Source organism: Apis mellifera, linkage group LG14 (assembly GCF_003254395.2).
Source record: "Apis mellifera strain DH4 linkage group LG14, Amel_HAv3.1, whole genome shotgun sequence".
NCBI lineage: Eukaryota > Metazoa > Arthropoda > Insecta > Hymenoptera > Apidae > Apis > Apis mellifera.
Window position 1 is genome coordinate 749,253 of NC_037651.1, and position 20,627 is coordinate 769,879.

Consider the following 20,627-nt stretch of genomic DNA (forward strand, 5'->3'; position numbering starts at 1 on the left):
TATTGTTTATAATTTGTAGCTTGTCAAATTATTATCATCAGCTTATGAAATATTATATAAAAATCATATCTTTTTTTGTTTTTATCATATTTTTTTATTAAACGTTATTTATGGTAAATGATAGGAATTGTATATATAAAACACGTTATATAGGATAAAGTTTCAAATTTGTTCTATTAAATAATTTTAACTTATTAAATAAGAAAAAGAGATATATATTATGATAATAAATTTTGTTGAATAAAATTACATATATTATCAGATTATGTTTCTTAAAATTACTTACAATACTTTCAAAGAACAAAACATTAATCTATATTTATATAGATATATCACATTATGCCAGTCACGTAAAAATACGAATTCCATGAAACCATTCGTCAACTATACAGTCACGTAAAACCAAAGCCGATACATCGTTTCACATAACAAGAAATATCTCGTCATGAATTGTCTTTATATAGGAAATATATTTTAAGAAATTTGAAAATATTGAAAGCAATAAAATATCTAGATTTGATGATTTAACATTTATAATTTATATGTTTTAAATTTCTAGAATTGAAAGTTAATTTTTTGGATATTTTTCTATTCTAAAATTGCCAATTTTTTCACAATCTTTTTTAACTCATTAGCTATGAAGTGTTTAACTCTTTAAAAAAAGAAAAAAAAAAATAAAATAAACTCATAAAAGTTTGAAATCATTATTTATGATATATCATTTTTTCTTCACTTTTAAAATACAAAAGAATATCTATTACCGAAGTTTAGTTATTCAAATAATCGATTATTAAATATAGAAAGAGTATTTCATATTTCTAATAGTATATTTAATAGAGATTCGTTTATTTTTGCATTTCTCTTAGTAAAATCGCTTATTCAAAAAAAATTAGTTCGGATAATCGATATTCTATTATATATCAAAATTTCATTTTATGGAAATATATCAGCATAAGTAGGTTATTGGTTACAGAAACATGTAAATATATAATAAATTATGAATAATTTTTGGCTAACTATTTTATAAAATGTGAGTCATATGCGATATTGATCATATAAATAAAATATAAATCACTCTAAGAATAATTTATTTCTTAAAATAATAGTAAATAGTAAATAGTAAAGTTCGCGTAAATAAATATATCTTTTAAAATTTTATAAAATAAAATTATTATGAAATACTTCTACTTTATATTTATTCATAACAAAATCTCAAACAATTTGAAATATCATTACCGTAAATATCAATTTCATATTACTTTTAAAATTATTATTTATATTTAATACTTGTACTATATAAAATTTTCAATTTTTAATAAAATAATAAAATCGCTTCATTTTTTATAAAAATTCATTTAACCTTTCAATTTAAAAATCTTTTTCCTACATCACGTCCAACACACGAATCTTTAGTTCAACATTTTTTAAAAACGTTCTCCATTCACAAATAAAATCACGATGTAAAAATAATTCAATCAGGGAAATCGTTTCATGTGCATCAGATTAATTGAACAAAGCGCACCATACGTCGATTTTTTTTCTTACACTGTTAGAAGATTTTCAGTATGTATATATATAATATATAACAGATTAACCAAACCTTTATCCGTCCATTCACTGACATCTTTGATGAACGATCAGCGCAAAAACTATGAGAATATTAGAAACTAGATGATGTTCCGCTTTGGAACTCGCGATTGCTGGCCTTTTCTTACCCATTCTTACAGTTGGCACTGGTGTGGCGACCGATGGATATCCAACATGGTGTCCATTTATCGTATTGTCAACGGATAGAGGTTTGTTCTCCATTTTCTCCATCTCTGCTGAACCATACACGATCTCATCCTCCTCGTCGTAGAAGGATGGTCGTGCTGCTGTTTGCGTTTTTGCTGGGCCCGAGATTTCTAAAACAAACGACAGAAGACATTCTTTTTTGGATATTATATTTTTAGATTGAGATAAGAGAAAGAATTATAAATTGTTATTCGAATTTTATTTAATTGTAAATGAAAGTTGTGAAAAATTAAACGTTTGATCAATTATAAAAATTATTATTATAGTGATTGATTATATATATATATATATATATATATATATATATATATATATATATTATATATATACTAGATATACTAAAATGTAAAAAAAAAGAGAAAGAAAAGTTTATGTTAATAATGAATATTCACGAATACATACACAATATATTGATCTATTATTGTTTTGTGAAAAACGTTAAAAAATTGATTTTTTCTGCAGATACAGAATAATATCTCCTACTATAGAAAACAATACAACAATATATAGTAGAACAATATTACAAAATTATTGATTTTTTATCATTTATTGTATAAAATTTATAATAAAACTTATAGATGATGTTATATATTTTTTATGGATATTAAATATTGTTAAATAGTAATTGGAAAATAATTAAAAATTAAAAATGGATTTTTTTTTTAATTATAATCCTTGATATAATTTTTGTCATATAATATTCATTTAATTTTTAATTTTTACAAAATTGTATAGTACTTAGTAATAATTTAAATAATAAGACATTAGTTAGAATTCAAATAATTATTATTAATAAAATTTATATATATATATATATATTTATAATGTAAAAGTATTTATATAAAGTATTATATGTTACATATATTTATATAAATTCCATGTTTATGAAAGAATTCTATTATATAATTTTATAAAAAAAGAAAAAAATGAATCGATGAATATTTCGAATTTAAAAACCTTTTATTATAAATTTAAAAATAAAATTATGAAAATTATTAAAAATTAATCAAAATTTTTTTTTATCAAAAATACATAATTTTAGTAGATATTTATTCTTAAGAAAATTGAGAATTCTCTATGAGAAAATCAGAAACAAAACTGATATAAAGTTTGGTTACGATCGTGACTAAACAAAGTATTCCTGTACTTGATTAATTACAGAGAAAGCCTAAATTGGATAAAAGCAGCAAGAGGAAGAGAATACTTTGACTGAATGAAGCTCTTAAAAAACTTTAGCTAATTAAAGTCCTACTCATACTGAAGAAGTTTACTTTCTAATTTTCTCGTCTCTCATGAGCTTTTTGCTGCCTTTGCAGTAGAAGTCAAATATTTCAACTCAACTGATTCAATGATACTTCGAAAAGTAATAAATCAATTCATATCAAAAAATTTTAATTAAATTAATTATCAAATTTACATTATTATATTAAATTAGACAATAGAAATTTATAATTAATAGTCAATATACCTAATTAGACAATTAATTGACAAATTAAATAATAGATTATAATTTTTCTAAATGATTTCAAAAAATTATTATTTAAATTTCAATTAAATATGTATCTACATATACTCTATTATATTTAGATTATTTTCATTTCTTTTGAAATATAATTGAATAATATTTAAATATATATATATTGATTTCACTATAATTATATCACGAATATTAACATTTTTTATTTTAGCAATTAGTTATCGAAAGATAATATCTAAAAATCTTTCAATAAATCTTCAAATATATTCTAACTCTCAATCTCTTCCTTTTTCTATATTAAGCTCTTGCCTTATAATATCGGATCAGACTACTAATCGAATCACTAAATCCAATATTCAAATTGAGAAATGGATATAGAGATAGATAGATAAATAGATATAGTAGAGAGAAAGAGAGAGAGCGAAACTATCTTATCTCTCAATTTTTGAATATTATTTTTATGAGATACGATTCTTTAAAATATTTAAAAATATTTTATTGTTTTTTATTAAATATTATATTGTTAGGATTTAAAAATATGACTTCTAATATTTTTTTAAAATATTTTTTAACTCAATTATAACTCATAATATTTTAAATATAATGATTGAATATATCTATCTAATATAATCAAAATAAATTATAATTATACTTTAAAAATTGAATTATTTTACAAATATAGAAATATTTCGATTTTGAGTTATAAAAATTATAAAAATTTTTCTAACTATTTAGAAAAATCATCTAAAGAAATATATTTTATAAACAATTATCTAGAAAAATATCTTAATTGAATGATTTAATAGAAAAATTGAATGATTATTAGTATATTTGAACTTAATTACCAAAAATTATATGAAGAAAAAACAAATAAAAAATGTTAATTAATAATTTTGAGAAAAACAATAAATAAGATAAGATAAATATTTTCTATCTATTGTAAATATATATGTATATATATATATTATAAATATATATGATAAATAATCAGAAATATAATATAAATATAAAAGGATATTAAAAAATATACTATACTATAAAAGAATCTTATAAATAAAAAACTTTTTAATGTAATTCAAAATAATTTTTATATTTAATTATATATATATAATTTCTATATATAACTATTATTGTAAAAACATCTCAACAAAGTATTTATTTAGACTACATATAATATTTAGACTACATGTATTCAATTTGATCCCATTTCGACTCATTACCGATGCTTTCGTACTTAAACAAGAATCTATACTATTCTAAATAAATCCTTATATAACAACATTGATTCCTAAGATACAAAAGAATCCACGTGACATTTTATGAAGGGCATGGACCCTTCAAGCTGAGTGCATCGACTTCACGTGTTCCCTCGAGTGCTCTGACCCGATTGGAAGGATCGTATGCGCAAAGATGAGGATTGACCGAAAGGAGGCAGACATTGAGAAGAAAATCCTCCAGAGGATTCCGTGGAAAAGTGAGGATGCTTGTAAAGCGTGTTCGAGACGAGCTTCTTTTATTTCTATCACGATCAGTCTTTCATCCAAGATGCACCGACAGCCAACAATTTCCACTCGGATCTTCCGCAAAGACTCGTTAACCCATCCAGCCTAGCTGCGTATCACCCATAAAATAACACAGAACGGAGACGAATTTCCTGCAATAGCTATCAACCTAAGTAAGTTCTCGACAAGTCAACTGTCCTCGTTATCGTCAGGATTTTCGAATGTCACCAATTGTTAAATTTTACTCGTTGGACTGATCACTGATCTTAGTTATTATTAATTGGTTTGTTATTCCGCGGAATTGTTTTTTTTTTTTTTTTTTTTTTAGATTTTTTTAGATAAAATGAATCACCAAAATACCCACAAGTATTTTGATTGTTATGACAAGTCATGGTTATCTTCATCATTATAATTAAATAAATAGCATCTAAAAAAAGATTTTGATTTTATTAATTTATTGATATGATTATAAATGAATGAATATTCTTCTTTGTATATTATATATGTTTTGGAAATTTTTGTAAGTATGTAAACACTCCCAATATAGTAATAATTGGAATAATTAAAATTTATTTTGAAATGATTTTTTTTTAATTGATTAATTTTTTTTAATGATTTTATTTTTTTATTTTAAGAATATATTTTAAGAATATATTTTTTTAAAAATATATAGTGAATCATTTTAATTTTTAGTTTTTAGTTTTATTATTAGAATGAGAAAAAATAACTAAATTACCTCACAAAATAGAATTTTATTTTTCTATTTGAGATACAGAGAATTATTCCAATTATGTCTGTCCATCTTTATTTCTTTAGTTATTAGCATTTAGATTTTTGAAATAATAGACAATTTAACTTTTTTTTTGAAATATATAGAACAAATCATTTTAATGTGATCATTTTATTATTTTTAATAATAATAAAATAATAAAAATAATTATTAATATAATAATCATAATTTATTTTATAAGATAATAAATGATTTGTATTTCTTTTTTTTTAAATATAAAAGTATAAATAAAATATAAATTATTCTAATATAATTATATCAAATATTATAATTATTATTGAAAAAATTAAAATTTATTTTATGAGATAATGTGAGTTGATTTCAAAAAAAAATCAAAATGATGAAATTTGATTTTTTTTTTTTAAACTCAAAATCTTAATATTCATATACAATATACATTTTCTTATACAATTATCTATAATTTTTTTTTCATTAGCTGAAGAAAGTAATTATTTTTTTTTTTTTGCATATGAAAATTAAAATGCAAATAATTTTAAGAGGCCTTTATTTTGATAAATTGAATAATATTATAGAGTATTAGCAATACTAACAAGCTCTTATAATTTTGTTATAATAATTTTATTATTCGATAGTGATAATGTATTTCGATATACAATATAAATTATAAAGTGCATTTTCTAAAGCAATCAAAATCTATTATAAGTATTAGAGGTTGTCAAATATTAATGTAGATATTAATTCAAATCTTTAGAGAATAGTGTTTGTTATCATGTATAATTTTAAAATAATTGTATATATAATATAGAATTTATCATAAAATTTAATAGAATTTATATACTATTTGTATTTTAATTTTTAATTTTTATTTTTTTAATTAAAAATCTAATCTTATTTCTATTTAAACTTTTATATTATATATTTTATCTATTCTTGTACATATATATTTTGATGAATCTATTGAAAATAGAATTATCGTTAAAGGGAATATAAAATCATGCAATAAGCAATCTAAGTATTGTAACTTCAAAAAGAGATTCATTTTCATATATTATTCCTTCCTTTATTAATTTGAATACAAATTAACTAATAATTGTATAAAATTAATAATAATTATATAAATCTAAAAGAAAAAATTACTTTTATATTAAAATTTGGAAAATAATTATTTATTGTTATTTGTATCATTATTAGTAATAAAAATGAACAAAAGTAAAAGAAATAAGAAAGAGACAATATAATAAAAGTTTTGTTTAAAATTAAAAATTAATTTTATAATGAAAAATGTCAGAATTAATTATAAATATTGTGAATAAATTTATTTTAACATGTTATAGAGTATTATCTATAAAGTTGATTGAAAATAAATTCATGAATACTCACCATATAATCGAATACTGCTTTCAACATCACCAAGAGAATTTTTGGCCACACATTTATAATTACCTACGTCAGTTTTTTGCAAATTGCGAATAGTTAACATCATCCGAACCTCGAATTGTGATTTCATGATTGCTTGCACGTCGTGTTGTTGACTCGATATTATCATCGCTGCAATAAATAAAACGGACAATTTTTATAAAAATGACATTTATTTAAAAAACAAAAGAAAATTTATATTTTATTAATATATAAATTATGTTTTTGTATCAATTGTAATATGAAAATAAATAAATTTTTTACGGATCTATTGTGTACAAATTTTTGTCAGTTATATATATAATCTCACAAAAAATTCATTTAATCTAAAAAAAATTTTGATTTTAATGAAAATTTTTAAATTTTGTATTTGGACCATAATGGATTATACATAGAATTTATTTTTTTGACAAAAATATTTTAAATAAGTCTTATTTATTCTTAAATTTTTATTATTTTTTGTTGTGAAGAAGAATATTTTATTAAGAATATTTTATTATTATAAAAGTAAAATACATTATATTTAAAGTTTTGCTCTATATTTAAAAAAAAAACAGAAACATTGAAATTTTAAAAATTAATTATAAACAAGTAATAATAATAATAATAATAATAATAATAATATATTAACAAATTTTTATTAAAAATGAATTTTCATTGGTTTTGACTAATATTTATAATGTTTTTATTTCTCAATTTACCCGAATAATCAATTTTCTATTGAACTTAATAAGAGAAAAAAAAGTGAATTATTCATTGGTACATCTAATATATTCATTTTAGAATACATATATATACATATTTCTTTAATTAATGTACAAAATATACGTGTATTAACATAGTGATTATCCAATGGTAACAACAAGTGATAAACAATATTCTGTATATACAAATTTCAGCAAGCAAGAAGTACAAAGTGAAAACTCTCATGACTTATATACTATATTGTAGTACAACTTGTTACTCAAGCTCGCGTAAAGTATATGAAGACTTCTAGACTGAACTAGATCCTCAAAAGTAAATCAATTGAATTACAAATGTTCACTCTCCTTCGCCTTTTTCCTTCCTACTTAAAACTACCAAAGGTTAACAAATTTGTCTTCAATTTTCACTACAAAAGAAACCTACTCACCATTTCAATGGACAAGGAGTGTAAGATAAGGTGTATACATAGGTAGATATTCATATGTACGAGGTCGTCTGAGAATATTGCAAACGAGCGAAGGAATACGGAACGACGTATAAAAGTATACGAAAATTCACTTCTTAAACGTGCCGTAAGTCACCTTATTACAGTTTGAAATATTCGCGTATATGCTGTTTATATGTATAGAGTGTCCTATACAAGATAGAAAAATGATTTCATTTAATTTCAAAAATATAGAATACAATTTTATTTAAGCCTTCGTTTTTGAATAAATCAAGTAAAGAATTTTCTAGTTTTTTCGTTTTCAAGCAAAATAGGCTACTTCTCCGATTAGAATAGAATGAATAAGTTTTCGATAAATAAGCAAAAAATATATAATAAATTTTGTTCATGTAAAAATTAATTTTCGAGAAAATTGAATTTGAAAATTTATCGATTGTATAATTTCTTTGTTATATACATTACATATGGCCCGTAATTCATAATATAAATGAAATTAAAGAGACAGATTGGCTCAAAATAAAATAAAAATAAAAAATAACAAAATCGTTTTCGAATCAAATTTGAAAATTTTGTACATATAATTGAAGAAATTAGATAATTTCTTATAACAAATAAACTATCGATAAAAAATTATTTTACATATGAAAATATATTTTTTCATTTAAAAATTAATTTTCGAGGAAATCGAATTTCAAAAAAATTTAAAGATATGATTCTATTTAATCTCAATTTTCACAAAAATAAAAATTTAAATGATAAAATTTTGTTCTATGTTTATTTATTTCCATATAGAATAATTTTAATTTTTTTTAATTTTCAAATTTAAAATTTTTAAAATTTTTTTTACAAATTTTATTCAAAAACGAAGTTTCGAATAAAGTAAAGAAGTCGAATGAAAAAATTGTTTATTTGTGACTTATTTTTTCACGTAAATTATCTCTTCCATGCTTTTTCTAAGTCATAATTTGTTAACAAAGTCTAAAAGAAATTTTTCGCTTGAATTTTATTTCGAAAAATTTAAATTATACATTTTTCGAACATTCTGTATGTATATACGTAAACAAAATAGAGAAAAAGGGCTACCAGATTTTCTATGCGAGGTGAAAATTACATACGAATACATTGAGACGAAGTGTTTCGTAGAAGTTGCACTGAAAGTATGTCTACAGGTACCAGGGTACAAACTGCACGGAGAATATATTTACGAACGGCCGAGTGTAATTCACTCCTGCATTCGTCTGTTACTTTTTGTCAACTTCCTGCAAGGAAATATTAAATTTGTTAAGGATAGAAAACGTATTCTGTTTCTTATTGTGATTCCATATTCGAAAATAGAGATTGCAAATAAACGATTATGTTTTATAGGAATTAATATACTTAATTACAAAGTGATCTTTTCGCTAAGATAAATAATCTCTTGATTTCGTTATTTCTGATGAAAATGAGTGGAAATTATATAGATTTTAAATACGTATCAACCTCCTCAAGATTGAGATATATTGTTATGAAATATCAAAGAGATGATATTTTCAAAACGATTGTTAAATAAAATAAAATATTATTACTATAAGTTCTTGAAATTTTAATTTTTTCTTATTTAGAATAATTTTAATTTGAAAAAATTAAATATGTAAATAATACATCCATATTTACATCTGTCTAATTTTTAATATAGAAATATATGGATATTATATATTAGTTAAATTGTAATAAAAATATGATTTTATTTATAAAATTTCATTTATATTTGCAGATATTTGAATATATAAGTATACTTATATTGAAATTGTAATGAAGATATTATGAGTAAATTGTAACATCAAGATTGTATATATTTCTATATTATATAATATATTATATCACAATTGCATTTAAATTATTAAATACTCCATTTCATTATGTCTACAATAATAATCAATATTTTATTTTATAAATTAGAAAATTCTTGAATTATAAGATAAATGAATATACATATAAAATGTACCAATTAATAATTTGTTTTTTTTTTTCTCTAATTAAATATTGATTTAGAACTTTGATTATCTAAAACAAGTGAAATTTCTCTAATAAACTGTCTTTCGAATAATTAGAAAGAAAATTTGTGAATACAGTTAGAAATTAAATAATTTTCAAATATGAACGTTTAAAATAATATATACATAATGAAAGACATAGTATATGTAAAATAAATTAATTTTAGTAAGTAAGTAGTAATTGTTTTTAGATATTCTTCTAATATAATATTTTTCAGAATCTTTTTACAATTTATTTCAAATATATATATAATATATTTCATATAAAATTATTAATATATTTTAATATAGTTTAAATATATTCTTTTCATATATTTAGATAATTGAAATTTGGATAATTATTTTAGTATTTTTACTATATTTATTTTCTATAAGAATTTTCTGAATTCTTTAAAAAGTTTTAAATATAATTACAATTGTTTTGCAATATTTGAAGTTATCTTTTTGTTAAATTAAAAATTTCTAATCGAAAATCTTTCGATAAAATAAATTTATCAAATTGACTATAAATTTCAAATTTTAAATAATGTTCAAATATTTTTGTGAGCAACTGTACATATTTATATACGTATTTATAGAATTATATTTATAGAAGATTTAAAAGTATTGACATATGAATGATATGACAAAATATATCAAAAATAAATTATATCAATTATAATATTCAGAAATTATATTTTTATTCTATTTCCATTTATTAAAAATTATTTATTATCAGATACTTATTTATAACTTATGATTTTTAGTCATTTAGTCATTTATAAAAATTTTAAATATATCGAAAAATAGATAAAATTTTCATTCATTTTATTATATATAGAGATAAGATTCGAATAGCTTCATTTATTTATATATCGATATAAATATCATTAAATAATAGTCAATTGAATTTGAAATATTCGAACAGTTTTTCTTTTTATCAGATAATCCTTTAGTCTTTATAACAGAAATAGTAGAAAAACTAGATAGCTTTCTGCTCAGATCTTGATTTGTATGAAATTAGTTTTTCATGATATCGATTTTTAAAGGAAACGGATAAGATGCGATCTGTAATTATATTAATGTTGACGGAGTGATTTTTGGGTTCCTATTTTTGATTGATAGATCGAGCGCACTTTTAAATTGATTAGTATAAGAAAATGTCATAAATAAAATGCATTATTATATTATATAATGCGTATTCTTTGCATCTTAAAATATATCAAAGAATAAAACGAAAATTGAAGAAAAATAATATTAATTGATATTATATACATTTAATATTACATTTTTATAACAATTATATTACTTTTATACAAAATAAACTGAAAATTTAAAGAATTTTAAACAAAATTTAAAAATTTAAAAATTAAAAAATAATACTGAAAAAGCTTCTTTCATATAGTTAAGTTTTACTCTTTCTGTTATAAAAATGAATATGTTTAATATTTTACTTTTCATTTCATTGTGCATTCAGAAAATAATATTTATCAAAGCTTAAAAAAATGTATAATATATGTTTAAAATGATTTCTGCATGTTTTAACGAAATTAAAATTATAAATTCTTGTTTCTTTAGAAGAAAGACATATATTATTATTTTTAAATATGATTTTTTTTATTATATATATATGTTAATATATTTATGCGACACTTTTAAAGATCGAAAAAATACAAAAGTTGGTAAATAAAAATATTTATCAACTTTATTAATATTATTTACTAAAGTATAAGCAATTTAATTCATGTTAGATGAAACAAAGCAAGGACAATGTAAAGGAGATAAAGCGATTTCTATTCACGTTTTACCTTTTATTTAATGCAAACTTAAATTATTTATAATTTAATAAATAAGACTCAATTTTTTCAATTCATTAAGATATTTATATAAAATTTTGTTTTTTGAAAATAATAATAAAATAATAATAAAGCTTTAAATGAAGAAATTTTATTCCATATTTTAGTTAATTATTTATGAAAAATTAATTTAAATTTCTTTTTGAATATATATTATATTGAGATATCTTATATATGTATAACATAGATATAAAAAAATTTAATTTTAGTTATACAAGGAATCAGAAATAAAAATAAAACGATCTCATTTTCGATGTTGCGATTCAATTAAATGAAAAACAAATATTTCATTCATTACATATAAATATAATTAATAAGAAAATAATATTTACCTATGATTTTGGTAAATAGAATTTCGGTAAATAGATTCTCAAGTAATATTTGCTTATGGAAATATTTCAATTTTCAAATATTTATTTGAATTTATTGTATTAACTCTGCTCTGCAATTATTATTTAATATATATAATCATTTGATTTTGATAAGATTATTACATTTTAATTTGTACGTAATTTAAGAAAAAAACAAAAATAAATAAAATGAAATTTATTTTTTAGAATAAAACATGAATTTAAATTATCAAAGTATTTTGTGATTCACCACAATCTTATGAAAACGTTTTCTTATATACATATATCAAAACGTGAAAAATTTAGAAAAAAATGTAGAAGTTTCAATATAATAGTGTAATAATTATTTTCTAACTTAAATATTAAAAATATTGAGATAAGTAAAATATTCGATTTTATAATTTTTATACTATATTTTACAATTTAACCTTATTTTTTTTATTTCAAGTTAAAATGTAAATAATGAAGCTTTTTTAAAATGTCTATATGTATATATAAAATAAAAGGTTTTAGATAATTTTAGATTAAAATAAAATGGAATACATAAAAGATATCTGGTTACAAACAAAATATTTATTGAAAAATTATCTATCATTAAAAAAAAAAACTCAGAAAAGAATTGAATAGTTTCAAAGAAGTAATTAATATTTTTGTAGATTATTAGGTAGTCATCGCATGAAGATGACATATATTTTTTAAATGAAATTATGTAATTTTAAATACAATCGATATTTCTACAAAAAAATATTAATTTAATTATTAATTATATTAATTTAAAAAATTAGAAGATATTGAAGTTTGCAAAAAATTGTTATATAGAAAATAAAAAACGTGATTCTTATTTATTACTCCTATTCTTTTTGTTTTGTATATATTAATATAATAATATATAATATATATTAATATATTAAATTTGACAAATTTAAATTATATCTTCTAAATTAATAATTTTTCAAGACATAAATAGATTTTATAGTCGAAATCGATTACTATATTTAAAATCATATGATTTTAAAAAATTTAAAAGACTGTCTTTCATTTCTACTTGATTATTGAAAAAATTAATTATATTATGTCTCTTTCAAGTTTTTAAATATTCACTTGTCTGAATTGTTTTTGTGATATAGTTTTTCAATAAATTTTATTTAAGGATTTTATTTATTAAATTTTTTTTATTTAAGGAATATTTTATGTAGAATAAAATGAAAATATTTTTTGCGAAATATACATATTTATTTTGTTTTAAAATTATTTGATTGAATAGACATATTAATTGTTGACCTATATATAAACGCATCAGCATGGAAAAAGAAGATAATATTTGTATGATTATTCATAAAAAATTCTAAATTTTTAGTTTTTATAATTATATTTTATGTTTTATATTTTAAATGTTAAATGTTCTATTCATCTTTATAATTATTTTATATTGATTAATAGTTTTCATCTTAAAATTTAAAGTTTTATATAGATTAATAATTTTCATGAATAAAGGTTTTGTAATTTTAAATAATTTTAAATGAATATTTTGTATTTTATCCTATTTTGATGAGATTTAATATTTACTTTTAAAAAAATCTCATTTTCCTTCCTCATTTTCATTTTCCCAATTAAATATTTTTTTCTCATAATCAAAGATCTATTTAAAATTCAAAACAAAAAAAAAGAAACAAAATGAAAGAAATATTCACAATAAATAACATTTTTACTTTTCGTCTTTTTTCAACATAAAAAAGTTAAATTTCATTTTACCCTATTCTTCATTATAAAATAATCAATAATTTCAATTTCTCGCAATGTTACACAAAAGATTAGAAATTATCAAAAAAGAGAATCTTACCGTTATCCTTGACCCAATAATTAATCGACTTGGGCGAAGCCTCGACAAAACATTCTAGGACCACATCTGTACTCAGAGGAGCACCTACCAGTTGATTAGGCACACGAATTACCGGCGAGACTGTGAAACAGAATCTCAGATAGGATTTGTAGTATAATATTTCCCTTCGTTTCGTATAGAATGCGATCAGTAAATTACCAACCACTATTACGGTGTAATCATTATTACTCACAATGAACATTGATAAAAATACGTTTGCTGACCGCTGGTGGCACACCGTTGCTCGCGATACAAAGATAGACACCCATTTCATTTCTTGAAATCTTTGTCAGTTTCAGCTCTTCGCCCTGGTATTCGCTCACTCCGGACACTAAATAAGATAATTATTCGTAAAGATTTTATTAATCTGATTAAATAGCTTATTAATTTTTTAAGATTTTTATTATTTTTATGTAATATAATGATAAAATATTTATATATAATACATATTTATATATTTTTATTATACATATCTATGAATAAAAAGAAAATTATTGTATATGTAAAGGCAAACTTTTACTAAAATACATATTTGATATCAGGATTGGATCTTTTTTATCTGAAATAGAAATAAAATATAAAGAGAAGAAATTATTAATTTAGATAAAATAAAAAATAAATTTATTAAAAATAAAGATGTTTGAAAATAATTTATGAAATCTTATTTGAGAAATAAATTATTTTCAATTGATTTATTTATCAAATTTTTGATCATAAAAAATAATATTAAAATTTTCTAAAATAATAAATTAAAAAACATTATATTTCAGATCAACGATATTATGTAAATAAAAAAAATATGAAAAGAAATATGAATATTATTTTAGACTTATTTTAGATCCATGTACAAGAAAATTATTCTATTACAAAAAAATATTTTTATATTTTTATAATGAAATCAAATAACAAATATTAAAATAATTTATTTTTCAAATGAATTATATAATAAAATAATTATATATAATTATCATTATAAAATGAAGTAATACAAATAAAAAATAAAATAGAAATTTTGATGAATAATATTTTAAGAATTATAAACAATTTTTAAAGAACATTTATAAAGAAATTTAATAATAATAAAATATGAATTTTAATTGCATGCAATTCAAAATAAATATCTTAAAATTGTTTAAAAAATATTTTGTATAGATACGAAATCATATTTTCTATTCAAGAATTTTCGAATTTTTGAACTTTATATATACTTTATATATACTTAAAAAAGTCTATTTCAAACAAATATTATATTTAAACATTTTTTAATTATTCACTTCATAAGCGTTACACTAAAATTCATTTATACCGACTGAGAAAAAACTAGTCGAGAGTAAACGTTTTAATGCAATTTGTTACACCTGTTCTTTCTCTCTGCCAGAGTATTGCACAGAGATACAACCTATCCTTTCTCTCGCTATTCTTAATGTGCTTTGCTTTAAACTTGCGAAAACATCGATTCTCTAGAAATTTCGAGGTATAAGAGTAGCTTCATAAACTCGTAAATCTTTGATTTAATTACGTAATAGCGCAAAATGATATGATCGTTCGCTGGAATAGTAAACGTATATCGTGTATTTCTCAACTTTTCATTAATAATCGCAGGATTCTGTCTAAATGTTAATGACATTAAAATTTACCATTGTTACGTAGAAATTTTCTTTATTAAAATTTACAAAGGTGCTCGAGGTTGTCATTTCTCTTCAAGATGTTATAAGAATTAGTTAAGGAAACTGTATTACTTTATCGTTTGAGATGCTGTCATTACGATATAATATAATATCACTATAATGTAATTTGTTCATTAGAATAAACGAACGTCTTTTCGTATAGATAAAATTTAATAATTATTTTATAATATTCTAAATTACATTACAATATTACAAATAATACAAATTTACGAAGATGATTGAGGATATCACGAAATAATTTTTTGTATGATATTTATATGAAATTATGTTAAAAATCCTTGAATTGAATAATAAGAAAATAATATGGTATTTGATAATAAAAGCTATTAATAAGAAATAACAATAATAAAATATTATTATTCTCTATTTAAATGATTTTTTAATATATTATCAAAATCATCACATTGAATAAAGTGAAAATTTGTGAAAATTTTAATTAGTAGTTATTATTTATTAAAAAGTTATTAAACTAACCTAATTCAATCCAAATAAAACAAATTCAGAAAATAAATAAATAATTTTATTTGATATGAATCAATTTATATTAATTCTAAATTTAATTTCATCTCAAAATTAATCAAATTTATTTAACTATAAGATTTAATGATTTGGATTAGTTTTAATCTATGCCCATCAATTGTCTAATAATTTTGATGAAAATTAACTAAATTATTTCGAAAAAACATTTTTTTTTAATAATTTTTTTAATGAACAACGATTGCCAAATAAAAAAAATCTTCACAATACTGATCAGAATAATTACAACATATATAACAATTATATATAACAATTATCAAAAGTAAATATCTTTTTGTAGTAAGTAATAAGAAAATATTTGAAAATCTTACAGTAGAAGAAAATTTTTTAGCAATTTTAAATTATTATATTTAATATTTGCAAAACAATATTCTATATATTGTTTGCGGATCAAATAAAAAATAAACTATTTATTGTTGATTTTGGATTCATTATTGTTTTCCATATATAAAATATGAATATAAAATGACTTTGTATTTATTAAAATGATTTATAATATGAAATAATATATAAAAAAATATCAATATACATATTCTTTTCATTATTAATAAGAGAAGAATAAATTAATAAATTGTGTATTTTATTATTTATTATTAATACAAAATAATTTCTTTGATGTTTGTGTATATCCAGAACAGAATAAATTTTAAAAATTCGAAAGATGAAGATTTAATGATCAATATTTATTGTGTAAAAAGAAAAATATTTTTTTAATCACGTTTTCTTTTTTAATTTTAACCCAGAATAATAACTTTATAAGAAATATTTTTCAATTCCCTAAAGTTAATGAAAATGAAACTATTCTTTCCTCACTTCAATTATATTTTAACTTGTTTATTTTGAATTCCTCGTAATTTTATTACACTGTGGGGGGATTAATTTTACGTAAGGAAAACTGCAGTTGAAAAGCAAACTTCCGTAAATCCGTCGAACAGCTTGTTAGCTGTTCCAACGGAAATCGCTAATTAATGAGCTTGTAAATCATAAATCATCGAATTCCGTTTAAATTCCCGACAAGGCTAGATTAACATGGTATAACGTCAGTAATTACAAAAATATAACTTGCGACTTGCCAAGAAACCCATCTCTTCAATAAATTAAAAATTAAAAATGAATAGTCAGAGTTATGGATGAAAATTCAGAATGATTTGAAGAAAACTCAAACCTTATATTACTATTGAAAACTATATGAAGAATATTCAATTTATCATGATCCAAAATAGGAGAAATAGAAGAAAAATCATAATATAATATTTAAAATTTGAAACAAATGACATTAAACAAATAGTATAACGTAAGAAAATAAAATATTTTATTTTAATAATATTTTTTAAAATAAGATACTTAGATAAGATAAAATAAGATTTTATTTAAAATATTGGCTCATCTAAAAAATATAATGCGGATTTTCTTTATTCGTTCTTTAATTTAAAATCTAAGAGTTTGTATGCAAAAAATTGATGCAAACAAATTATAATAATAACGGTAAATAATATTTTTTTCACAAAGAAAAAACATTCGATTATTTTCAAATATTATTTAAAATGTATTGTATCAAATATAATACATATTTCATTTTCAAAATTATGTTAAAATAAATGATTCTGTTTTGATTCATACAAAATTGAGGACAAGTCTTATTGGATGATAGAGTTTTAGACTCTGTACAGGTTCACAACTTTTCTCCCGCAATATCCAATAATTATCACCATTGTAGGCCAACAATAAGCTACCCCCTTTGCACGTAGTCAGGGCCACTGCACTTAGCACGTGTTGCAACGGGTGTGCCCGCATACATCGTCGACAGTGCGCTGTAATTCGCCTGCTATTAGTAACACCATGCTGAAGTGAATACTAAATACATCGTTTAGGGTGAAACATCTACGTAGAAATGATGGAGGAGCAACTATGTTTCTATCCATCAAATATTATGCGATTTTACGATTCACTATCTGTCGATCGTTTTCACCAGGCTGACTATCCAACGTTCTATATCCAACGATTGCGTTTTGTATTCAACGGGGTTATTACGCGATATTTCGAGTGCGTAATAGAGTTGTATGAATGGCCGGTGATATTGTTAAAGGGCTGCACTATCTCGAGAGTGTATTTCTTTCTTTTTCGTTTTTTTTTCTCTTTCAGTAGAGGAACGTTTAATTTTGGCATGGGTAAAATGAATTGTCGAGAATAAAAAATAAAACTTGAAATATTGTATAATTTTTGCAATTATCGTTAGAAAGAGATTCAATGTAAATTATTATGTTAATTTTTAAGAAATTAGAAATAATAATTAGAAAAATTTGTTAGTTTCTTTTTAGAAATTAATTATTAAATTATAAAAAAATAATAATAAGAATAATAATAAATAATGAATAATATAAATTTATTATTTCATTTTGACATTTACTTGATATTTTTAAATATTTTTTTGATAAAAGTTACTTTTAATAAATATTGAATGGAAAAATGTAATTAAAACTTAATTAGTTTGAAGCTAGACGTGTGAAAATTTTTTATTCATCAAAAATATAATCACTATAGTTTTCTAGAATTTCTTCCAATATTCTGAAAATATTTTGAAATTATTATGCTCAATTATGAAATAATTCAGATTTTGCTTAAAAAAAAAAAAAAAAATGTGAATTCTATTGTCTTCGCAAAAATGAGAATTTTTTTCTTATTCAAATTTTGTAATTTATATTTCACTTTAAAAATGTGCTTCATTGCTACGTTAATATCAAATATATATCAAATATCCATAAAAGTAAAACAATTTGATATGTAAATATAAATATTTACAATTTTTGAAAAATATTTTATTATTTTGGTATAATTATTAATGAAGAATTTTCTTATTTTTTTTTTATTAAAACATACAAAACAAATATATTTATGAAATATATAATTAATGCAAATAATTACTTTTCTAAAATAATGAATGTGACAGTAAATATTCTAACAGTATTTAATCTGCTAATAATAATTGAGATAAAAATAATTCAATTGTTATGAATAAAAGTAATATCTTTTGAAATATTTTTGTTAATTAATGAATTTATAAATAGTAAATAGAAAGATTTGAGAGTTACAAAAATATTTTCAGTAAATATAGCGAATAATAACAAATAAAACATATGTTTTTCATCAAAAATTTATGCAATAATATTGCAATCTGAAATTATATTATTAACCTTTCTACTCTATAATATGCGAAATTACATATGAATACATTATATAATTTATTCTAATAAAATTTTTTTATAAGATAAGACATCTGAATTGAAACATAAATATGTAATAAATATTTTTAAAAAATCACTCGCATTTTATCGTGAATACGTTCTATAAAAATTTGAGGCTTCTATCGAATTCCTTACAGCGTGTTCTACAAAGTGTTACTTAACAATTTCTCGAAAAGTTACGTTTCCCGCAGGCAGTTCGTTCCGCGAACGAATCTCTATGTTCGCGGCGAAATAAGGGAATTAAAATACCGAACTAAATCCACCAACTCCTGTGGCTGGTTCCGAGGAAAACATAATTGTATATTCCATGTTATATCAGCGAAATAGTAGAAGAGCGTCATCTATATTAAATCTTACCATCAGACTTCTGGTTCAAGACGCTTCCTGCAAATGGCTTCCGAATTACAATGTTCTTCCCGTCTTCTCTTTTCCACGATAGGCGGGGTGGGGGTACGCCTCTTGCACGGCACGTTAACTTCACCTGTACGTGTTATGAAACTAGAATTATAAAGAGAATCGACTTCGTTATTGCCGCCCGCAGTGTGGGGCCGAGTCACGTATAAATATATTTGGAAAAATTAGGATCCATGCACGGTACCCTAACCGAATTTTATTCGCTCAAGATTACACATACAGAGTATTGCAAAAATGTAGCAACATTCGTTAACTGGAAATTCCTCAGGCAATTTCAAGCAACATTTTCCTTTACAAAAACTTTCATTGCGGTTTTGTTAACGAATTATTAATAAAAACACTAACCAATAACGTAGCCTTGATTATATGCCAACCGAGCATAAATAAATCCAAATAAAATAATTATATCGAAGAAAGTACATTGAATATTTTTTTATCGATAAAAGCAAATATTTTTTTATCGATGAAAAATTATATCGAATTGTATCATGAAGAGTGAATAAATCATATTCAACATACTTTTTTGATATATGTTGCTTGAATTTGTTCAGTACATAGT

At 21.1% G+C, this 20,627-nt stretch overlaps 1 protein-coding gene across 2 annotated transcripts in view; it reads right to left on the reverse strand.

The window, feature by feature from the left end:
* Positions 1-1,334: 1,334 nt before the first annotated feature.
* The window catches only part of LOC725840 (lachesin-like), a 179,032-nt gene continuing 159,739 nt past the window's right edge, over positions 1,335-20,627 (reverse strand). For both annotated transcript variants that reach the window (XM_026445143.1, XM_026445142.1), the window contains 5 exons: positions 20,012-20,135; positions 14,381-14,518; positions 14,149-14,268; positions 6,905-7,072; positions 1,335-1,904 (listed from right to left, as the gene is read on the reverse strand). In XM_026445143.1, coding sequence (XP_026300928.1) covers positions 1,615-1,904; positions 6,905-7,072; positions 14,149-14,268; positions 14,381-14,518; positions 20,012-20,135 — 840 coding nt within the window. In that variant the 3' untranslated portion in view covers positions 1,335-1,614. The remainder of the gene's footprint in view (positions 1,905-6,904; positions 7,073-14,148; positions 14,269-14,380; positions 14,519-20,011; positions 20,136-20,627) is intronic.